General features: G+C 40.0%; 1 protein-coding gene across 1 annotated transcript in view; it reads left to right on the top strand.

Annotated features, from left to right (window-relative positions):
• nnt (nicotinamide nucleotide transhydrogenase) overlaps positions 1-21043 on the top strand; it is a 32462-nt gene extending 11419 nt beyond the window's left edge. Inside the window, exons 11-22 of the mRNA XM_051412401.1 lie at positions 774-935; positions 4121-4231; positions 7247-7392; positions 7644-7839; positions 8514-8747; positions 9577-9737; positions 11021-11200; positions 11533-11692; positions 14549-14630; positions 15794-15912; positions 17167-17282; positions 18321-21043. Coding sequence (XP_051268361.1) covers positions 774-935; positions 4121-4231; positions 7247-7392; positions 7644-7839; positions 8514-8747; positions 9577-9737; positions 11021-11200; positions 11533-11692; positions 14549-14630; positions 15794-15912; positions 17167-17282; positions 18321-18470 — 1817 coding nt within the window. The 3' untranslated portion in view covers positions 18471-21043. The remainder of the gene's footprint in view (positions 1-773; positions 936-4120; positions 4232-7246; positions 7393-7643; positions 7840-8513; positions 8748-9576; positions 9738-11020; positions 11201-11532; positions 11693-14548; positions 14631-15793; positions 15913-17166; positions 17283-18320) is intronic.
• The last annotated feature ends 339 nt before the right edge of the window (positions 21044-21382 follow it).

The following is a 21382-nucleotide window of genomic DNA, read 5'->3' as shown; positions in this document are numbered from 1 at the left end:
GTAGCTGTTTTTAATGATTTTAGATTGACTATAGAAAACTTTTGCTATAACAGTTGGTCTAGAAAAAAAGTTTTTGACATGCCGCCAGTCTCGCAAATGTAACCAGACAAATAACGCTCTGACTGATAACTAAACGTGTGTTGAAGTATCAGGAAATAAGGACTACATGGGTGGTCAAGCATCTACCACATCTTACGGTCAACCAAATGAGCTTCAAGTTGAGGAAATCTACTATATCGAAATATAATTTACACTATTTAAACTTTTACCCCAGAGGGGTTGAAAGATGATGACAGGATATGAAATGGGGAAAAAAACATTTCTGCTAAACAAAACTAGGCTTTTTTTAATCTGACTTTTCTCTCGTCAGTGAAATATTGATAGTTTTATGTCTTGGAATTCATGGATATATTCAACCTTTTAGGAAGATGTTGCCTTTGTGATATGGGGTCATAAGCCAGTTTGTAACATTTAGGAGCATCTATTGGCAGAAATGGAATATAATATTCATAGGTATGTTTTCATTAGTGTGTAATCACCTGAATATAGGAATCGTTATGTTTTTTTTTTTTTTTTTTTTTTAAAAAGAGTCCACCATGTTGAACCGGCAATGTTTTACAGTAGCCCAGAATGGACAAACCAAACACTGGCTCTAGATACTACACCGCTACATGCCACTAAATCCTACACACTGGACCTTTTTAAAATATTGTCCTGTAGTTGTTACCGTAGCTCTCTTTTCATTTCTTGAACTTTGTCCTTCTCTGTGCCAGGTGCTGCCACACTGGTGGGTCTGGGTCTGTGCGCTCCAAATGCCGCCTTCACTCAGATCGTCACCACCTTTGGTCTGGCTGGCATCGTGGGATACCACACAGTGTGGGGAGTCACTCCTGCCCTGCACTCACCACTCATGTCCGTCACCAACGCCATCTCAGGTTAGTTGTGTTCAGTACGTATAAATGCATATGTACTGTGAATGAGTTTGATTGCATTATTCTGAGCCCTCAAGTAAAAAGCATTGAGCAAACACCTTTCAGTATAATGCAGTCCAGAACCCCACCGACACTAGCCACAGCCACAAGGTATGGCAGATCAATATCTATATAGATCTATATCAAGATAAAATGTATCAGAACTTGGATTTGCTTTTCTTTTGTAGAATAATATATCTGCACATAATGGAAGAGATTTGTACAAATATGGTAACAATCGTTAATTTCATAGAAAATATTATTTGCATTACTGTGTAAAACAAAGCATGAAATAAATTCCTAGCCAGAGGATCAAACATTTCACGTCAGTCCAGCAGGTATCTGCCGTCTGCGTCCAAAAAAAACCTTTAAAGATTGTGTCCTTATTGTCGGCTGCCGCTTAACACAGAGGGGTTAAGAGGTTAGAGAGGTAAGTGCATGTGTGTGTTCTCATGGCTTTGATCACTCTTCAGACCCACACTGGGGTAGGAAGTAACACTCCGTCGGTGATCTTTGAGGGTCAGGGTAGTCCTTTGCTCGTTTACTCGCGCACACAGCCGGACATTAGAGCTCGACTGTGGAGCCCAGCAGTGTTACGACTAAGACGGACAGTTTTAACTTCCTTTTAAAACTTTATTGCTTACAACTAGACCCTTAATTCACATTCCCATCTTCACACCATGGTTTTTGTTCCTCTGGGTGTGCACTCTTTTATTTTCCGCCCTCTCTTATACGCTTTTTTCTGTCCAATCTGTCACATTAAGTTTGACAAATTGCATCAATAAATCCGATTCAAATAAATGTGTTCCCATTTTATAACTGGGTCAGTCTAAAAGGCACAAGTTCACAAGATCATCATTAAATATTAGTAGAATTTGCGACCGCATATAAAATAAATGTGTGTTGAAGTTCATGTAAAGGTTTTCCTTTCTTCCCTCCATGTTGTCTGCCCTCCATCTGTCCCCCCTCTCCCTTTCCTCCCTGTCCAGGTATTTTCCTTTCATATTTGGTGTGGCCTTTATTACCTTATTTTTTTCTGTCACTGACAGACTGCGGTTATGGAAACAGTGAGACCAACAGAATTCTGTTGTTGTTGTGCCAGGCGTCGTAAAGACACACACACACACACACACACACACACACACACAATCACTCAGACATTAGCAAATCATATTGGAATTTAGGGTTTGAGTGAGGGACAGTTATATTCTTCATCGTGAGATTATAGTGTTACAGCCAGTAGTGACTCTGACTTGGTGGGTCATCTTAAATTCTACAGACACTGGTCTCATATCCAGTGGCTTTATATCTAGTGTCTGATAGAAATGCTTTAATCTACTTGAGAGCACTGATTCACTGTCACACTCTGCCTGTAGCCTGGTAGCTGATGTTTGTCACAGAGACACATCTACAGAACGATGGCCCACCCAGGGTATATATTATTATGTGTGTATGTGTCATAGCTGGGGTGTGCGTGTGTCCGCTGATGCCTACTGGCTTTCTTTCTGGCTAATCTGTTAGTTGAGGTGGCTAGGCTCGCCTTTGATCTCCAGCAAATGGTGTAACTGTACCTTTTTCTTTTGGATCAAGTGTCTTGTGAAAAATAAAGTGTGCCACCTTTAGAAGGCTACATCTGTTATTTTAATGTGTCGGATGCATATTTCATCAACATTTTGGTAAATTTAAGTATAGGATCTGACTCTGTATCGGAGAAACTGAATATTAAAGGACTCAGATACAGGATAACAGATAACAGGGCCAAAGAGACTGGATCATGACCTCCCTAATAATTTATCCTTAGTCTACATATTTGGCAAGAGGAGGTGTTAAGAAAGAATAATTTGGCAGTGTATACAGATGACTTGAACAGGTACATTAAAAGGCTTGATATTTATTGCTTAAGCAAGCACCGTATACAGTGATTATTCATCGTATTCAGGTACATTGACTGCACACGATGGCCAAAAAGAACATTACGGTTCTAATGTACAAGTGCCCAGAACTGTGTTTTAAGAGGTGGACATTAGTTGCATTAAAATCAGCTAACGAAAGAAAACAGTCCAGATAAAAAAAAAATGTAGGGAGCCTTTGTTACTCCCATCTATGATTTTAAAAAGTGTGAAGTAATTAAGTTCAAGCTAATATTTGATTGGCATGAACATGAGATATCAGGGCAGAGGAGGCCATCTTTAAGAATGTAATCAAAATAGAAATCAGAGGGGTAATTGTTTAAAAGGTTTTTACTAACCAGTTACTAAATACAAGACAAAAAGGTGAGAAGCAGAGCAACACAGCTACTGAAACATTTGGAAGCATATAGATCAAGATTTGCAGTGTATCGGTAGATAATGCATATATGAGTTTACCTTATGGACACTGGCTAACATCTGTGCCAAAACATGTTCCTCATTAGCCTATTAAGAAAATAACTGATTAGTGGCATCCTGACGCACTTTCTGGTGCATTTTTGTGCCAGAAACCAAACTAAAAATGTTTGGAAAGCTTGTTATCTTTTGTAACAGTGGAAACTTTGAATTAGCTCGTATTTATGTAGTAGAAGTTGTGAAATGATGCTTGGCATCATTTTGAAACTTTCTTTGTTTAGGAGCTGTTATACACACATGATTATGAAGCCGACTTTGTTTGAGAAAAACGGACACTAGTGATGGAAGGTCAAACTTCACATTTTCGTCATTTGAAAATTCAGTCCAACACTATTGACTGAACACACACATAGACGCTTTGTACCTGCTAGTCGACCTAAATTGTACACAAACACAATTCCGTGTGAATGCAGGCTCCCAGGGTGCCGTGTGTTGCATCTCACTGCCTGTAAGTCATTACAGGGCTGATGTTATCAAGGTTTCCTAAGCCTGTTTTGGTAAACACACACTCCCTCTCTTTCTTTTTCCTTCTCTTTTTTTTTATCTCAAAATCTTCCAATTTCTCTTTTTTTTCCAATCTGGGAAGCAAACAGAGTATTTACTAGACCGATACAGTATAGACTAGATATAATAGACAGCTATAGCATGTGTATAGATATCCATTGTGTGTTGTTTTCGTAACCTCTTCACCAAAGTTTTGAATGTCCTGTCTAATGACTTATGAAAGTGGAGGCTCATGAATACTAAAATATCCTTGTTGTGCAGGTCTGACTGCTGTGGGTGGTCTGTCCCTGATGGGAGGTGGCTACTCCCCAACATCTACTGCTGAGACACTGGCTCTGCTGGCTGCCTTCATCTCCTCGGTCAACATTGCTGGTGAGTCACCTGCACATAGACACCTCGCGGCGATCCCTGCCAGTTACAGCAACCTTTAGCCAATAAAATATCAACTTTAGGCTGAAGATTGAACTGTTTTATATTGATTGTACAATAACATGCTTTTCGAAACCCAAGTTTTGCAGCTGCCCTGTCTTACCCACCTGCTCAGACCAGAGTCAGTGGCTCTGGCCTGGACCACACACGTTCATTTCTGCTATTACCCTTAATAATTCCCATTACAATGACAAAGTGTTCCTGGAGTCATTATAATACTCATCACTCTCTAATAGTCCTGGGAAACAGAGTGTTCCTCCAGTGCTGAGCCATGAATTTGTTTTGATTTCTCCTATTAGCTCACAGCTAGACATCAGCTAATACAAGCAGATGAATAGTTAACTTGCATTATGAAGCAGTTCTGCCTGTTTGTTAAAAAAGCACCAAGAGCTTCTTTGAGTTTTATATGTGAGAGTCGCAGGACACCACAAGGTTTTTGAAGTTCAAGACAAGGCTGTGAATCCTGCCACAAATCTGAGGCCCTCAAGGCTCTGTGGCATTACTGCTCAAACCACTGATTAGTCTTTTAGGTTTCCCTTAACGCTTAACGAAAGCATGCTAAAATACCACATAGACATACCTAGTTTCTTACCGGTTGTTTAATTTCATTTTTGATGTTCACCATGGGTTCGGTTCCACACGCACATTTCTAAGTGGTTTACCACATTACCCATAAACCCCTGGGAACAGAAAAATTCATTCCATGGAAAAGGGACGAAACACAATAGTGAAATTTAGCTCCAGTAAAACAGACCCTGAAATCTTTCAGCTTGTGTGTCTGTTTTGAGGAGCAGGTCCCTGGCTGTAGCTTTTTCATTTTCTCCATGTCTCCACAGTTGTAAGACGTGGGAATGCATGGAAAACACCTGGGATTGTTGAATACTTAAGTTAAATATGTTCAGTTTCTCAAAATCTAAATGTCAATGTGCGCCACCAGGTCTGATAAGATTCCATATTCTCTCCTTATTGCACCAGGTCACTAGTTTCAGTCATTGAGCTAACTCTAATTGTAGGTGGCTTAAAAGAAAACATTCACATTTAAATCAAATCATATTGCGATTATTTTGGCAAATATTATGATTGCTCTATGATTTATGATTATTGGGTGATTAGTGTGGTGATTATCTTTGTATCACAATTTTCATTTCCACTGAAATTGTTGGGGTCTGTACCAAACAAACATGTTTTCTAACAGAATTAACCACTGCACAATGGAATGACTTTGCTGTGATTTATTAAAGAGCGTGCAGCAGGAAAGTCATTCCAGTGTGCTGTGTTTAATTCAGATTTTTTTACTACATGGTCCGCAACCTACCAGCACCTGACTGTTGGCAGTGCATGGGGAGTTTTGTTTTTTTTCCTAACATTTGGAGAACAAGATTTGTAGGCCCAGTCATCTCTGCAGCACTACAGTACTTCATTATGATGCTGTTTTGTTACACATTTTACATTTAGTAATAAATAGCAGCTTCTGCGATTTGGATATTGCACCTTGTCATATTGCAATTTTGCAATGTCTAAAATACTTGCTTCTAGTGCTGTCAGTTAAACGCGTTATTAACGGCGTTAACGCAAACCCATTTTAACAGCGTCAATTTTTTTATCGCGCGATTAACGTTCTTTTTGGCCTAGCACACTTTGTCGTTTTTTTTCACATGCTGTTGCAACAACTAGTAACGTTAGAAAAACTACAACACAACACTGGATCTAGCTAACACCGGAAACAAAACAGGCACGCCGCACACACTTGTTTAAGAGTAGTAGACGTTACATTTTGAGTGGATGGCGAGCGCGAGATGACGAAATGGATGGATTCCTTGTTGTCTGAAAATGTCAACAGGCTTGTCTGTTTGAGTAACTGGCTCAAAGCAAAGAAGTAGTTGGCTTACCTTTTATTGGTAACCGTTACTGTTCATTCTTTCTGAAATAAGAGGCTGGGTTGATGACTGCTATGTTCAAAGCAAACTTGAGAAAAGTATTAAGCCATGGTTTAACTGCACTATAGGCTAGAGTCCTAGTTTACCATACATGTGCACTTTGTAATTTTATTTTGTATCGCCCTGTTTTGATCCCTTAGAACGGGCTGTTGAAGAGGCTGTTTGTGTGACAAAGTATTTTTTTCACCCTTTTATTGATGGACAGTGTTACATTGTGTGAGAGATTATTTGCGACAGCACTACCTGCTTCACATCAGCATGTTAGCATTTAGCTCAAAGTGCTACTGTGTACAGTACAGCCTCAGAGTTGCTAGCATGACTGTACTGTTTTGGACTTTTCCCAGTGATGCAGATTTTCCTCTATTCTTACAAGCTTTCTAAATGCAGTGTCAACAAACCCATTCTGGGTACAAAAATATAACCAAAAGAAATGAGTGGATACTGGCTTTGTGTTGTTTCAATATGCGAACATTCCTCCATGTTAATATATTGACTCAGATTGGTCTGCAATAATAGTAGTCAGATGATTATTATTATTACATGTTTTAACAAGACAGTCAACGACTAAAATTACATGAACTAGAAAGAAACAGGTGCTAACCTCTGATTCACCTTTTGTATGTATGGTTGCATGCGTGTGCACGGGGCTACAGTCATGCCAGAGGGAAAAAAGGAAGACATACACACGGTAATGTGATCTCCTCCTATAAAGCAGTGAGACACCGTCTGGTCCCGGTTTGACACTTCTGAGGTTTCCTACTTGAAATATTCACACTGACATGAAGTAGACTCATTAAATTCCTACCATTGGTTATTGGGCTTGGCAACCTTTCTTAGCTATTGGCGTTTAAACACCTGCTGACTAAAAATAGATATTGTACTTCAGGTGCTTCAACTCCTCTGCGTTTTTTATTTTCTTTGTATATTACTCCTACTTTTGTTCTGGAAAGCAGCTTTTAAACCTTTTTTGTGCCACTGAAAGTACACATGCATTCATTTTCTCTCCCTGTCTCTCACCCAGGTGGTTTCCTGGTAACTAAGAAGATGTTGGACATGTTCAAGCGTCCCACTGATCCTCCGGAGTACAACTACCTTTATCTGCTTCCTGGTGGTGTCTTTGTCGGAGGCTACGCTGCCGCTCTGCAGTCTGGATACAACATTGAACAGGTGTGAGAGGATGTTTGCTGTGTCTGCATGTTTAGTTCAAGATTATATTTGTGGTTTCCTACAAAAACTTCATTAGTCCCTTGGGAATTGGTGCAAAACAGCCCATGATTATATAAAAGTCGGCTAATCATCCTCCAAAAGTATTCTTTGTTTTCCCAGATGTTGTACACAACCTTCCAAGTAAATCACATGGCGTTATTTCTCATCCTGTGGTCCCTAAATCCTCTGTATAATGCCTTCTTTCTCACCAGATGATGTACTTGGGCTCAGGTCTGTGCTGTGTTGGTGCCCTGGCTGGCCTTTCCAACCAGAAGACAGCCCGCCTGGGTAACGCTTTGGGTATGATGGGAGTTACAGGGGGTATCATTGCCACTCTGGGTGCCCTCAAACCGAGTCCTGAGCTCCTGGCACAGATGAGCGCAGCCATGGCTATAGGTGGCACTGCTGGTGAGTCTGTGTGTATTAATGTCAGAATAAGGAGAAGGCAGACTCACAGGCAAACTTGCTGAATTGTGTTGCAGCAGATGTAAATTAATGGACATGGGTTTTGCATCGTTTGTGTGTGTGCATCTGTGTGCGTGCGTGTGTGTGCATGTATTCCAAGCTTGGCCAGATCAAGCAGCAGGTGTGCAGAGCGCATAGGCTCTGTGATGTTTTCATCAAACACAACATGACTAACTCCCCGCCAGACCCAGGAGGTCTGTCAAAATGGTCAGCATCATGTGTTACTCACTTTCTCTTGCCCGCTCAGGACAGTTTAATCATCTGAATGCTAATTGTTCCAGTAACATAGATGAAACCTAGACTAAACTATCCACACAGACAATAATGCTATTTTCCAGATACAGTAACGTTGCAAGGCTCCTGCAGGACCCACACTCGCACAAAGGGGTGTAGACCCACTCACAAACATGGAATTTCCCCAAACAGGCCTCATCAGCAGCACCTGGTTCCTCAGACGGAACCACTTCCCAGCAGTCCTCCTGAGTCTGTGTGCACGTGCTTGTGATTTGCATTTTCTTTGTGTGTGGGTCTTTGGGGGGCACTCCTCTTCATTTATTTGCTATCTCTCTCTCTCTCTCTCTCTCTCTCTCTCTCTCTCTCTCTCTCTCTGTCTTTAGGCCTGACCATTGCTAAGAGGATCCAGATCACAGACTTGCCCCAGCTGGTGGCTGCCTTCCACAGCTTGGTGGGCCTGGCAGCTGTGCTCACCTGTGTTGCCGAATACATGGTTGAGTACCCCCACTTCGCCACAGACCCTGCGGCCAACCTCACCAAGATAGTCGCGTACCTCGGCACCTTCATTGGTGGAGTCACTTTTAGTGGCTCTTTGGTGGCATATGGCAAACTGCAAGGTAAAAGAGAGGACCTAAACAGCATTTCAAATGTAGGCTATTATGTGTTTGATGGGGATTAGACTGGCCCTGTTCTCTTTTAAAGGAATAGTTTGACATTTTGGGAAATCACCTTATGCTAGGGACAACAATTTGCAAGTAAAGTTAAAATTGTTTAACTGATCGGTATGTATCGGCTATTGAGCTTTATTTACCTGATCCGATCTTTGGGTTTATGTCATACAATTATCAGATTGGGACTTGGTATTGGCAGACACTCAATATTAAATGCTACACATTACACTTATAATTACTTAATTATTATTTCTTGTAATAATAAAAAAGATCACATTGTTTTTATTGATGTGAATCCTCAAAACAGGATTCAAAGTAAATATGTTTTAAGATAGCTGCAGACAGATGACATGTCAGCTGTACTGTAGTTATCAACAAGAGAAGGTCAACCTCTGCCTGCTGTGAAGGGAAAAGGAGGAAAGAGCTTATCATGTTCATGTGCTGGCACCGGTCCTGGGCAGTAATTTCCATGTAGGCTCAAAGTGTTTCAGGGCAAATTATGCATGAACAAGACATTCAGTTAATGACAAGTCTCAAGCGGTGGCTGCTGAAGTATACATTTACGGATAAATGCTACATCTAGAAGGTATACAAGCTTTTTGCTGCTGTTTTGGCGTATACTTTTCTGACACAAGTTCACAGTTGAATAAATAAATATTTTTATTTTCTTATTTGCTGTTATAAGTGATGCTTTAAAAAAAGAAAAATCCTAATCCATATAGTTTTCTCTCTTCCCTTGTCCCGCTGCCATCCTCTCTCTCCCTTCCTCATCCAGGTGTTCTGAACAGCGCTCCCCTGATGCTCCCTGCTCGTCATGCTCTGAACGCCAGTCTGATGGCAGGCAGTGTTGGTGGGATGATTCCCTACATGATGGATCCCAGTTACACCACAGGCCTCACCTGTCTTGGATCTGTCTCTGCTCTGTCTGCTGTAATGGTATGCTGTCTGTCTATCTGTCTGTCTGTCTGTGTGTGCGCGTGTGTGTGTGTGTGTGTTTTTTCTGGGGTCTGTTTTTGCACTCGGTAAGGGCTAAGAAGAAAAATCTGCACATGAATATTTCAGATTGGAATTTTCTTACATGCTGACTGACAGAACATGTAAGGATGTTGTTAAAAGACTTCAGGAAGGGGTAAGGGCATAGAAATTCAGGTCCAGATATTTAGTTGAGCTGTTAAATAGTCTGGCAGCCATTGTGGCAAAACAGGCTCGACTTTGTAAAACGGCCAGGTTCCTTCCTGTATCTGACTCATTATATTGGTCTCTACCATTGTTAAGTCATGTTAAACTAAAGTTTGTCAGAGAAAAAGATGTCTATGCCCAACAGTACAATACAGATATTTTTCCTCAGTAATATGTGGCAAAAATATTTAAGAAAAACTGCAACTCCAGCTACTGCTGACCTCTACAGACACTTTATCCATCACTTAGTTATAAAGGGAATTTTAGTTTTAGATTTTATTTGCAGAAAATGTTCCTTACTTTCCTAACTTTGCATATAGCAGTCAAATGGCCACTGATAACTGACTTCATCTAGCAGTTAACTGTACTGTAACCTCAATTTACCTGATCAGGAAAGAGATACTTTTTGAGTTTTGAAACCAGACAGAGAGCACACACTAATGTAATTTCAGTAAAAAGAAAAATATTTATACACAGTGACATGTTGCAATTTCAGCATTTTTGCTGTGTTGCTGGGAAAATCAGCAGGTGGAATTACCAGTGCATCCCTAGAGAACTGAGATGGATATCTTTTCATTTAAAGATGAATTCGTTCAAAATAGCTGTGTCTGATTTCTAATCAGTACAGTATAATGCATCATCTACTGTGCATGTGTGCGTGTTCCTTCACTCGCACACACCTAAAAATAAACCTACAGTATGTCAATGAGAACAATTGATAATGTGCACCTGCGTGCGTCTCCACACGCTCCTGGATCTCGCTGCTGCTGCTTTGGTAACTGCACTTGGCCCTTGTTAAACAAAAACTGTACAGATGATGGAGGGACAGAGAACGAAGGGATTTGATTGTGAAAAATGGAAATGAAGCTGTTTTCCCTCCAGTGGAAGAGAAATAGTTGTTTTTTTTGGTAATACCTTTATTCTAGTGAGGTTAAACTTGGGGAACTTTTTAATATATTTCTTCACCTCTCCCTTGCACATCTGATCTGATAACGACAGTGAATAAAAACTGCATTTTTCTTCTTCTTATTCCTTTTTAGGGTGTAACCTTGACAGCTGCTATCGGAGGCGCTGATATGCCAGTGGTTATCACCGTACTGAACAGTTACTCAGGCTGGGCCCTGTGTGCCGAAGGCTTCCTGCTCAATAACAACCTGCTGACCATCGTCGGAGCTCTCATTGGATCATCTGGAGCCATCCTGTCATACATTATGTGTGTGGTGAGTTTCAGTTTACAAAGTATATATCCGAGTGCTGCTGGCTTGAGTCTCAGCAACACTGTTTGAAATCCTTAAGTGAAGCATTTGATGTATTTTGTAGATCAGCACACTGCTTCATGTGGTTGTTCCTCTCCCATCCACCAGGAGGGACTATAACTTTACCATAGTAGAGTCCCTGCTCTGAATAAGGTCACAAATGTGTGGGGTTTTTCTTTGGGAATATCCCTTTCGAATGTCCTCTTATTTTGCTGTACACAATAAGGTAAAAAACTAAAGGTAATGCAGTCATTAAAATAAAAAAGGAAATGCAAAATATCTCTCTCCCCTCTCAGGCCATGAATCGTTCACTGGCTAACGTGATCTTGGGAGGCTACGGCACGTCCTCCACCGGTACAGGAAAGCCCATGGAGATCACTGGCACACACACTGAGGTCAACGTGGATCAGACCGTTGAAATGATTAAAGACGCCCAGAGCATAATTATCACTCCAGGTAAGAAACACACACACACACACACACACACACACACACACACACACACTCCTACACACACTAATATGCGAGTGGAAAAACATGGTACTTTGACTTTGCCAGTCTCTCTCTTTTTTAGAATTAGCAAAGTGTGTGTTCTGTTTATTTAACCTTTTCTTGACCCATGTTACATCACCATTTTGCTAGGCTAATTGACAAGTCATGGTAGAGTGGCCACACACACACACACACACACACACACACTCTTCGGTTTCTGTGTGGTCGTCAGTCCCTGGTAAATAGACATTCTACAGTGCAGCATATATATGCAAGGTCAAGGGAAAATTAGATGGAATGAGGGTACGCTGGGTTTTTGTTGACAATTCAAGTACTACGTTCAAAATTGGCTTCTAGTTCCTTTTTCAGGGTTAGAGCGTGGCGTCCAACCCCTTTGTTTCACATGTTTTCAGTATTTGACTATAAATATGTGTCTGAACCTCCCACCAGGACTGTTAGGACGGTTCTTGGTGCTGCTGTCCTAAAATCACCATCATTGTGTAGCCCAGTGAAATTTCAGTCCTCCCGCCAGACTGTTGTGAACTAGTTACAGTTCCAAAGAGTTGTTTTATTCACGTGGGTACATGTAAACACAGACTAAAGGCATCCAGCCTGCAAATTGGTGAGTCCAGTCATAGTGCTGAGAGCCCATATACAAAAACTAACTCTTTAGAGGAAACCTCTGCAATTTACAAGAATTGCAAAATTAAAGTGGTCGCGTTGTTGAGAAGAAATGAAAAAGAAGTGATCAATGGAGCACCATCCAATGTAGATTACTTTTTCTTTCTTTCTTTCTTTTGTGAGAGTCACAAAAAGCTGAAAAACAGGCCAATAAAATTTTGAAATTTTTAGTTGGAAGGAGTGGGAGAAATAAAGAGTGGAAATGAAAAATGATGGGGTGTTTTTTTCCCCTCAAAATTATCTACAAACAATAGCACACCAAGACAAGACCAATAATAAAATGCCAGACATTTTTTGAAGGATTATAGAAACAGTAAAATATGAGGATCAGAATAAGAAGAAACACATAATAGAACCTGTCAATGTAATTTCATGAATTAAGTGATTTGAAAGAGAGAAATTCAGTCAGTTATAGGCTCTGAAGTTTTGTCAGGGCATCGCAAAGCCTCTAAAAAGACACACACTCTCAAGCATTTCATCAACTCTGTTGATATAGGATTTGATCACGGTGCAGTAGTTGTACCTCAGTTTTATCTCTCTGCAGTTGCAACATTTGTATGAAGCATCAGTGCAAAGTTTATATGCTGTTGTAATGTATGATATGTTCATAATTCTGTTCTTTACCCTGGTAGTCAGTAGTCAGAATAGTATCGTTACCCAGCTTTGGCTTTCAGTCGGTCCCCTTGTTTCCATTTTGACTATTCTCCCTAATTGGAGCCGTCACAGTCACTTTGCCTGATTGACATCTGTGGAAATGGTTAAGACTCTGCCTGATAAACATAAGTGTTTTCCTGGCTTCGTCTGGCCCATCTCCGCATGGTCTGGGTCCACTTGTTTTTCTTATAGGAGAAACTCCAGAGAGAATATTGGAAGCACAAGGAATGAAAGAATTGTGATGATGGAGAGGGAAAAAAAAGTAAAAAAAACCATTAAATCGTCGAGCTTGAAACCATGTTTTTTTTCTCTCTCTCTCTCTCTCTCTCTCTCTCTCTCTCTCTCTCTCTCTCTCTCTCTCTCTCTCTGTGCTGAGTTTGAAACCTTGTCATTTTGATTGGTGTGTCGTAACAAGACAGTTTCTGACTGGTTGTTGTGACAAGGCTAGTAAACACCACTGGACCGTTTGACGTGTGTTTGCGTGTGTGATAAAAATCAAGTGCCACACACCAGCATTATTAAACATGAAAGAGGTCTGGAGGAAAAAACATATACTCTGCAAGCTTTCTACTAAAAGCCAAGTAATATGATTTTATATTATATGTATTCTAAATGTTTCATATTAAATAGATGATTAAAAGTATCTATTCAGAGACTGGAAGGCAGGAATGCTTTAGAAGGCAGCTGGGTGATGTGTTTAATGTTTGAATATTTCATGTTATCTGCTCAGTCACACTGTCTTGCTCCCCTGTCACAGCAGCAATGGTATGAACATTAAACCATTTTGTAGTATAACATATATTATAGTTGCAGTAGGAGGCATCCAGGGAGTCTGTTCACAGAGCTTGTACAAAGTGTTATTCAAGGGCACTTCAGCAGCGTAAATCCTCACTAAAACAACAGCTTGAAACTTGGTTTTCCAGGTGAAGGTTGATTTCTAACAACACCATCACCTGTCAATCAGACTGCTGTCTACTAAAGTTAATTTTTGGTTAAAAGTACTTGTAATTGTTCTTATTTCATGTGCTTGCTCCCTGTGTGCTGTCGAGCATTTAACCCCATTTTTGGGTTAGTAAAGGTTAGTGCATGACTAATTGTTTTTGTTATCAATTAGTGCAGTGAGAAATGTCAGTCACAATTTTCTAGAGCCGAAGGTCACAAACTCAGATGACTTGTTTTGCAAATATATACAGATACTATCAAATAAGACGAGGAAAATCTGAAAAGAAAATACATTTAAGAACCTGTAACAACATAATGTGGTATTTTTGCTTTAAAAATGTGAGAAGTCACTGTGTCTTCGCTCTGATTGGATACTATTCATCTCCCATCTCAGACTTGTCTCTAAGGTGTTCTGGTTTTTTGCTACAATAACATGTCTAAAAACCTGTTGTGACTTCTGCATCGACAAATGTCTTTGACAGGCCAATCTTGTAGGCTTTTATATGAGCTCATTCTTGCCTGTTGTCTTAAAATCTCTTTCAGGTTATGGACTCTGTGCTGCAAAGGCCCAGTACCCCATCGCTGAGTTGGTGAAGATGCTTAAAGAAGCAGGAAAGGACGTCAGGTAAAGGATGCTAAAATATTTATATTAAATGTACATTAATTCAAAGAAACTGCAGTAGCTAGCGTGTCTCAGGTAAACAGAGTAGTGAAAAAAGTAGTATAAGTCATGTTTATAAAAAAAAGAAAGATGTAGAAACAAGATGTAAACTGCACCATGAAGGACATAAAAGAAGAGTTGAGGTTTTGGGTTTGATGACAAGAAGATGGCGTAAGATAGATAGGAAGAGACTTGTATGCGAAGAAGGAATGAGAAAAGGGAAATGCGAAAGAGGACAGGAAGGACAAGGTACAGCGGAAGCTTGTGTTATTGTCCTGCCGCAGTCGTTTGATCCTGGCTGTTGCAGCTGCTGCTACTTAGAGCATTTGTGCTTGATTAGAGGAAAGTGGGTGGTCAGAAAAAAAAAAAAAACCTTCACCCTGATCTCTTTCTCTCCTATTTTCTCTTTTTCTCTGTTCTATATTCTAATGCATTCTCTTGATTTGTCTTCTTGCTCTTTGTATCTTCCCTTTTACATCTTAATGAACCTCATGCTGTTTTATTCTTCCTCTTTGGGGTATACTAACAGTACGCAGTTTGGAAGCACAACCCACGAGACAAAAAGCTTCTTCCCACAGTGCATGTAGACTGTACAGGATTACACGAAGGGCAGAAACGGACTTTTTCAATCGCCAGCCACAGTCGCTAATAGATCCCAGAACTGACAGGCCATCTGCACTCTGTATCATCCTAACCTCGCCAAGCAAATGGAAAATAAATCTCCAAATGGAAGGTTAAAGAGAAAGATCCAGCCACCAGAATTCAGTGGCTGGTGTTAATTTCCTACCCTGATTACATGACATGGCTAATTGAGTTTGAGAGCTATGTACACCCAGTCACACACATGTGCGCACACTCAACAAATGATACATGGTGGAGGAGTGCAGTGGGAATTGTATGTGTGTAACCAGACTATAATTACAAATGTCTCTCAACTCCACTTGTCCAAAATCTCCATCTTGTTGTCTCTTTCTCCGCCCGACCCTATTTATTTCGATCCTCTCTTACCGTTTTGTTTTGTGTGTTTCTCTTTTTTCATTTAAGAAAGCCAGGCTTCAGTGTGTAATGGTGGTAAATATATAGAGGAGAGACTGTTCTAAAGGACTCATTAAATTTTGTTCCCACAGGTTTGGTATTCACCCCGTGGCTGGCCGTATGCCTGGTCAGCTCAATGTGCTGTTGGCTGAAGCTGGTGTCCCATATGATATTGTCCTGGAAATGGAGGAGATTAATGAAGACTTTGCTGGTAAGATGCAGTCTTTTTTTTTTTTTTTTTTTTTATATACATACTTTACCTGCTATGAACTGTTACCTGATTTATCCAGAATTATTGTGTCCCAATATGTTTGATTCAGCTGTGCTCTTTTATAGAGTTTCCAGGCATTTGACGTTAAAGCAATTGTTTGATATCTTGAGAGTTAGATGACAAGATTTGATACCGCTCCCATGTTTTGTACGCTAAATATGAAGCTGGAGCCAGGAGACCGAAAGTTAGCTTAGCATAAAGACTGGAAGACGGGCGTGAAACGGCTGGCTAAGAGTTAAGAGGAGCTAGGCTTTCTTTGTCGTCATGGTAAGGTTGCCAGGGAACCAGCCAAAATTCCAAGAAGTCCCGGCCAAAAAATTGTTCCACCACATAACTCCTCATAAAACCACAACTTGTCATGTTAACACTTTGTACAGATTAAACAAACCAGATATGACGTGTTAATCAGAGAGGTGCTTGTAGGGAGAGTCCGGTTGCAACAGCAGTTTCCCCCTGTTTTCAGTCTTCAAGCTAAGCTAGGCTAGGTCACTGGCTGTAGCATTAAATTCAGAACGCATCTGAGAGTGGGATCAATCTTCTCCTCTAACTCTTAGCAAATAATTATATTTCCAAAACTGTTCAACTGCACGGACACTATAAGACCACCAGCTGATAGTTTTTGAAATCTTACCCTCAGTTTACTTCATAGAAATTATATGAATGAGCCACGAAAACATAAAAATGTTACTCTCCTGCTTTTGCCGGGAAATCACTTGTTGGGGAAAAATACAGTAATTATTAAAACCTTAATCTGTTGCATATGGTTATATTAATTGACATCAGGTTGAACCTTCTTTCGACCCACATTTCCCTCAAAAACATATTTTTGTAAACGTCTTCTCACAATATTAATGACATCACCTCCAATTGTGTCATGCACAATCTCCGACTAAATGAGCCATAACTTGTATGCCATACCTCCAATCCTCAAAGACAGGATACGCGTAATGAAATCAATCTGATTTGGCATGTTGTTGAAGAACTGAAATGATTGGTGACACTGTTATTTTAGGGCTTGTGACAAAACCGTGACACACTATATTTGTGTTTTGAAAATGAAGTCAGTAAAGTGGCATCAGCGCTCTAAAGTTACACATGCAGTGATACAACTTTAGCTGACAAACAAAAAAAAAAAGGCCAGAAAAACACGAGGCAAAAGGATTTCTAATTGTAATTTCTTGTATGTCCAATCAGAGACAGACCTGACCCTGGTGATTGGAGCCAATGACACAGTGAACTCAGCCGCCCAAGAAGATCCTAACTCTATCATTGCTGGTATGCCTGTGCTGGAGGTCTGGAAGTCTAAGCAGGTGAGACATCTGGTGCATGCATGTGTGATAATGAGGCTGTCCTGAAGCCCAAAAAGATGAAGTGGAATGGAAGATTTTACAACAACTGGACTGCTTTTTATCGCCACAAGCGAATGTTGGAGTCCACACCCGTAGAGGGGCCTCCATTTGAACACACACACAAAACCTAAAGAAATGCATACTCACATTCACACACACAGACACATGGGCTCAGGCTCACATACACAGATTGTTACAGTTCCAGGTGCAGTCCCATCCTGATCCCATTAGTGGTGACTGTGTCGCTGTTTGGAATGACGACATTCAGAGCATCCCACTGGCACCGCTCCGAGATCTGGGATTTATACAGTACTCCCACTAGTTTTCCACACACTTCCCCCCACCTCCCCGGGGGAAATCAAAGAGGACATTCTACCCAACCACACACACTCATACAGAGACACACATACACATACAGGTGCACAGACAAAACACACAAAGACAAAAATTTGCACATACTTTAAAAAAGAATAAAAATCACACAAATTGTCACTGTCGTATCTCCATAGTTACATTTTTTTATTTTCTTTTTTTCATATATTTTACATTTACATTTTTTATTTTTTGTTATTTATGTTTCTCTGTGGGGTTGTGCATATATTTAACCAATGAAAAGTATTTATCGCAACAAAACCAACTTTGACAACAACGTGTTCAATATTGCAAAAAAATATTGTTTTTCATTTCCTGGAAAGTTTTGGACTTACAAGGTTTCTGCCTGATGCCTTCAAAATGCAAAATATTCATTCACAAGTGCCCAAGGATTCATGCATAAACACACACAGACATAAACTACTTCCACATACTACTCTACATTACTACTAGTATACTTTTTCTCAAATAAAATACAAACTATACAGGGTTTTCAGATTCTTTACTGGCATTAAATTTCTGGTTTTACTAAAAGTTGTGATCATTATTTTATTATTTATCTAAATGTCCAGTCCAAGGCTAATGAGTGTGTGTCTGTCAATGTGACTCTATTTCCTCCCTTGCTAGGTGGTCGTGATGAAACGCTCGCTGGGTGTGGGATACGCAGCTGTTGACAACCCCATCTTCTACAAGCCCAACACTGCGATGTTGCTAGGCGACGCCAAGAAGACTTGCGATGCTCTGCAAGCCAAGGTCCGCGAGACCCAGAACCAGTAAGGTTGGCGGCTCTGGGGCTAGCAGACACCTCCACTAAGAGCACACATTGAGGTAGAAGACAACAAGTCAAACTTTATTCCAAATATTTCTCAGTTTTAAGATCCTCTTTGTCCGATTGGGACTCAGCCAATTGAGCAAAGATGATCGCTAAGATAAAAGGTTTTTGGCACACCCTTCCTATCATCTATAGATAAAAGAAATGGCAACAATTGTTGTAAAAAACATAACGAAAAAAGCCAAGCGATGCAGATGCTGTAGTGTTTCTATTCCTGCTCCCACTGTGGTCATGTGCTTTTATTTCTAGATATTAAAGGAAGGGTAAGTCAACCACATGCATGTGGTCTGTGATCTTGGGAGCATCTGACAGTGTCGTCTTCATCTTAGACGCTTATATTAATGTAAGACAACAATCAGAAATGTAGACGCATTAATATGTTAGATATGTTAAATATCACTGTTAAAACCTTTTAGGAAGTAGTCAGTCGTTGAAAGGAAATCATAGATGAATTGGAATTAAGGAGCGATAAAGGTGCTTGAGAAAGAGGTTTGAGAGACTTAAGCACTAAGGTTTTTTCCACACTGCAAAGACTGTTTTCTCCCCCTTTTTTTTCCTCCAGAGTTTGCCTTTATTATAGTTAAGGTAATTCTGATGTTCCCTTTGATAGATCTAATTGCTCAGATGCTCATGTCTCACCTTCTTTTTCTGTACAAAGTAAAAAGAAAAAAAAGCAGAATAGCGCAACATTTTTGTAAAGTTCTTTCAGTTCCAGTTTTATACTGTATTGAGAGATTTTTTGTATTCGGTCTAGTAATTTCCAGAAACCTAGAAAATGTCAATGTGATCACGTTTTAGAAGCCATAACCAGTTATTACAAATCTAGTCATGCTATTTGCTTTTTTCTTTTACTTGAGTGTGTCTTGTGACCTCCACAGTGCAGCAATTACACATGGATCCAAAAACTGTTTAAAAATCCATTCAAACCTCGTCTATCGAGCATTTAACGCAATAAACCAAATGGCTCTGACCAGTGTGCCACCACAGCTGTCCTGTAATGTTAGTAAAGACTGTGCTACTCCTACAAACAAACACTCTTAATGGCTCCGATAGCTGAATGGATTTTATGATGTTTTTGTAACCAGGTGTGTCCCATCATCCTGTGTGGTTCTGATATTACAGTACATGTGATGCTAGCCTTTGGCCTTTACGGTAAAAGAAGGGTTTTTGTTTGAGTGAATGTGGCTCATGCACTCCAATATGTGTGTCCTCTGGAGGGAAATGAAGGATCACTGTTTGTAAAGTAGGGCCAGATGTTAAACTGACTGTTGTGTAAAGAGTCTACAATGACAATGCAGTTAATTCATTTAATTTGTTGCCACATTTCAGAATACATGAATTGTTTGACATTATTATTATTAAGCATGCTTTTCTGAATTTAAATTGTCCTTTTTATGTTATTTTCTTAAAGCCCAACATTTGCCATAAATATAAACTTGTGCCAAAACGTCCACTTTTTACACTCGATCTAGATAGATTCAACGGCACAAATCTAGATGCATTGGTTTTTGTAGAACGACTTGAGTTATTCCTAAAAAGATCACTGACATAATGACAGTAGCTCCCACTCTACACCCGTCTTTACGCAGCTGAGCCAACCGAACTAAAAACACCAGAAACTTTGTCCATCCAATTTGAACTTTTGGCTAAGGTTGGATTGCTGCCATCCTGTTTTTACTTTACTTTTATGGTCATGATACAGCAGATGAATTGGTAATAAGTTTTCCTGGCGCATGGTTTGAGGAACAATGGCGTTTGAGGCGACAGGTCAGCAGTCTTCACCTTTTTAATATCTATATAAGTACTTTTACTAATAGTACTATAAGAAGTAAGTTATTATAGTTTCATCCTGGGACCTGATACGTTGACCATGACAACTATCCTACCTCTCCATAAAAAGACCAATAACTTTCCATAGGACCTTCATCTGACCAATCACCTTTGACCGAATCTACCACGGACCAGTTGTTTACCATCCACACACCTTAATTCAACCAGTCAACTCTCATGTATCCTAGAACCTGACCAATTGCCTCCTGTTTTGTGTTCACATTGTGTTTTTAACCATCAGACCTCAGTGTGCAGCTGGCTGGTTTACTGTATGTTATGCAAGTGTAGAGCTGCAGGTGTCATTAATGCTCATGAGGGGTTATTGTTCTTACATGTCAATTTACACAAACAAATGCAGGCTTTAGGGACTTTTAGATTGAGATGTCAGCTTTATATTTGTAGCTTGTTGCCATGTTTTGTATTGCATTGGTATGGATCAAATTTAAGGGAAATGAAAAAACTAATTTTACAATGGCCAATATGCCCCCCTGTGCCCTTACTTTTTTTTTTTTTCTTCTTAAGGAGAGTATTTTTGTAAAGCGGCTGTTTGTGCAGAGCACCGATGAGGGTTTGAAGTTGTACAATGTTTCAATGCACCATGCAGGAGATGAAATGTACTGTGAATGTTTTTTCCCTCTTGTTTATCATGGAACATTTTCGTCCCTAATAAACCTGTATTTACACTAGATGTTGCCTAAGGGTGTTATTCCTTCCTTGACACACTCTTAAAGGTGCAATTGAATTCCCTAATAATAAACAAGCTGATCTACAAGGTTTTCCCTGAGGTCTACCACAGCTTTGATGGTAATGTTACCTGCACAATTTTGTACGGCGGGGTTGAAAACTCAAATATTTGCAGCAATTACCTGGATGAAGGATTGTGAGGGGAAGGAGTCGTATCCACCATCGCACAACATACTTCATCTGTGCAGTGCTGCTTTACAGAGGAAAGACCAAATAATGTGAACACTCGGCAAAATAATTTTTGCTATCTTAAAATCTATTAGCACTTTGATAGGCAAGATTT

The sequence above is a fragment of the Dicentrarchus labrax genome, unplaced genomic scaffold, assembly GCF_905237075.1.
Source record: "Dicentrarchus labrax unplaced genomic scaffold, dlabrax2021, whole genome shotgun sequence".
NCBI classification, from domain to species: domain Eukaryota; kingdom Metazoa; phylum Chordata; class Actinopteri; family Moronidae; genus Dicentrarchus; species Dicentrarchus labrax.
Note: the sequence above shows the minus strand (reverse complement) of the source record. Positions and strands in the feature narration are given on the sequence as shown.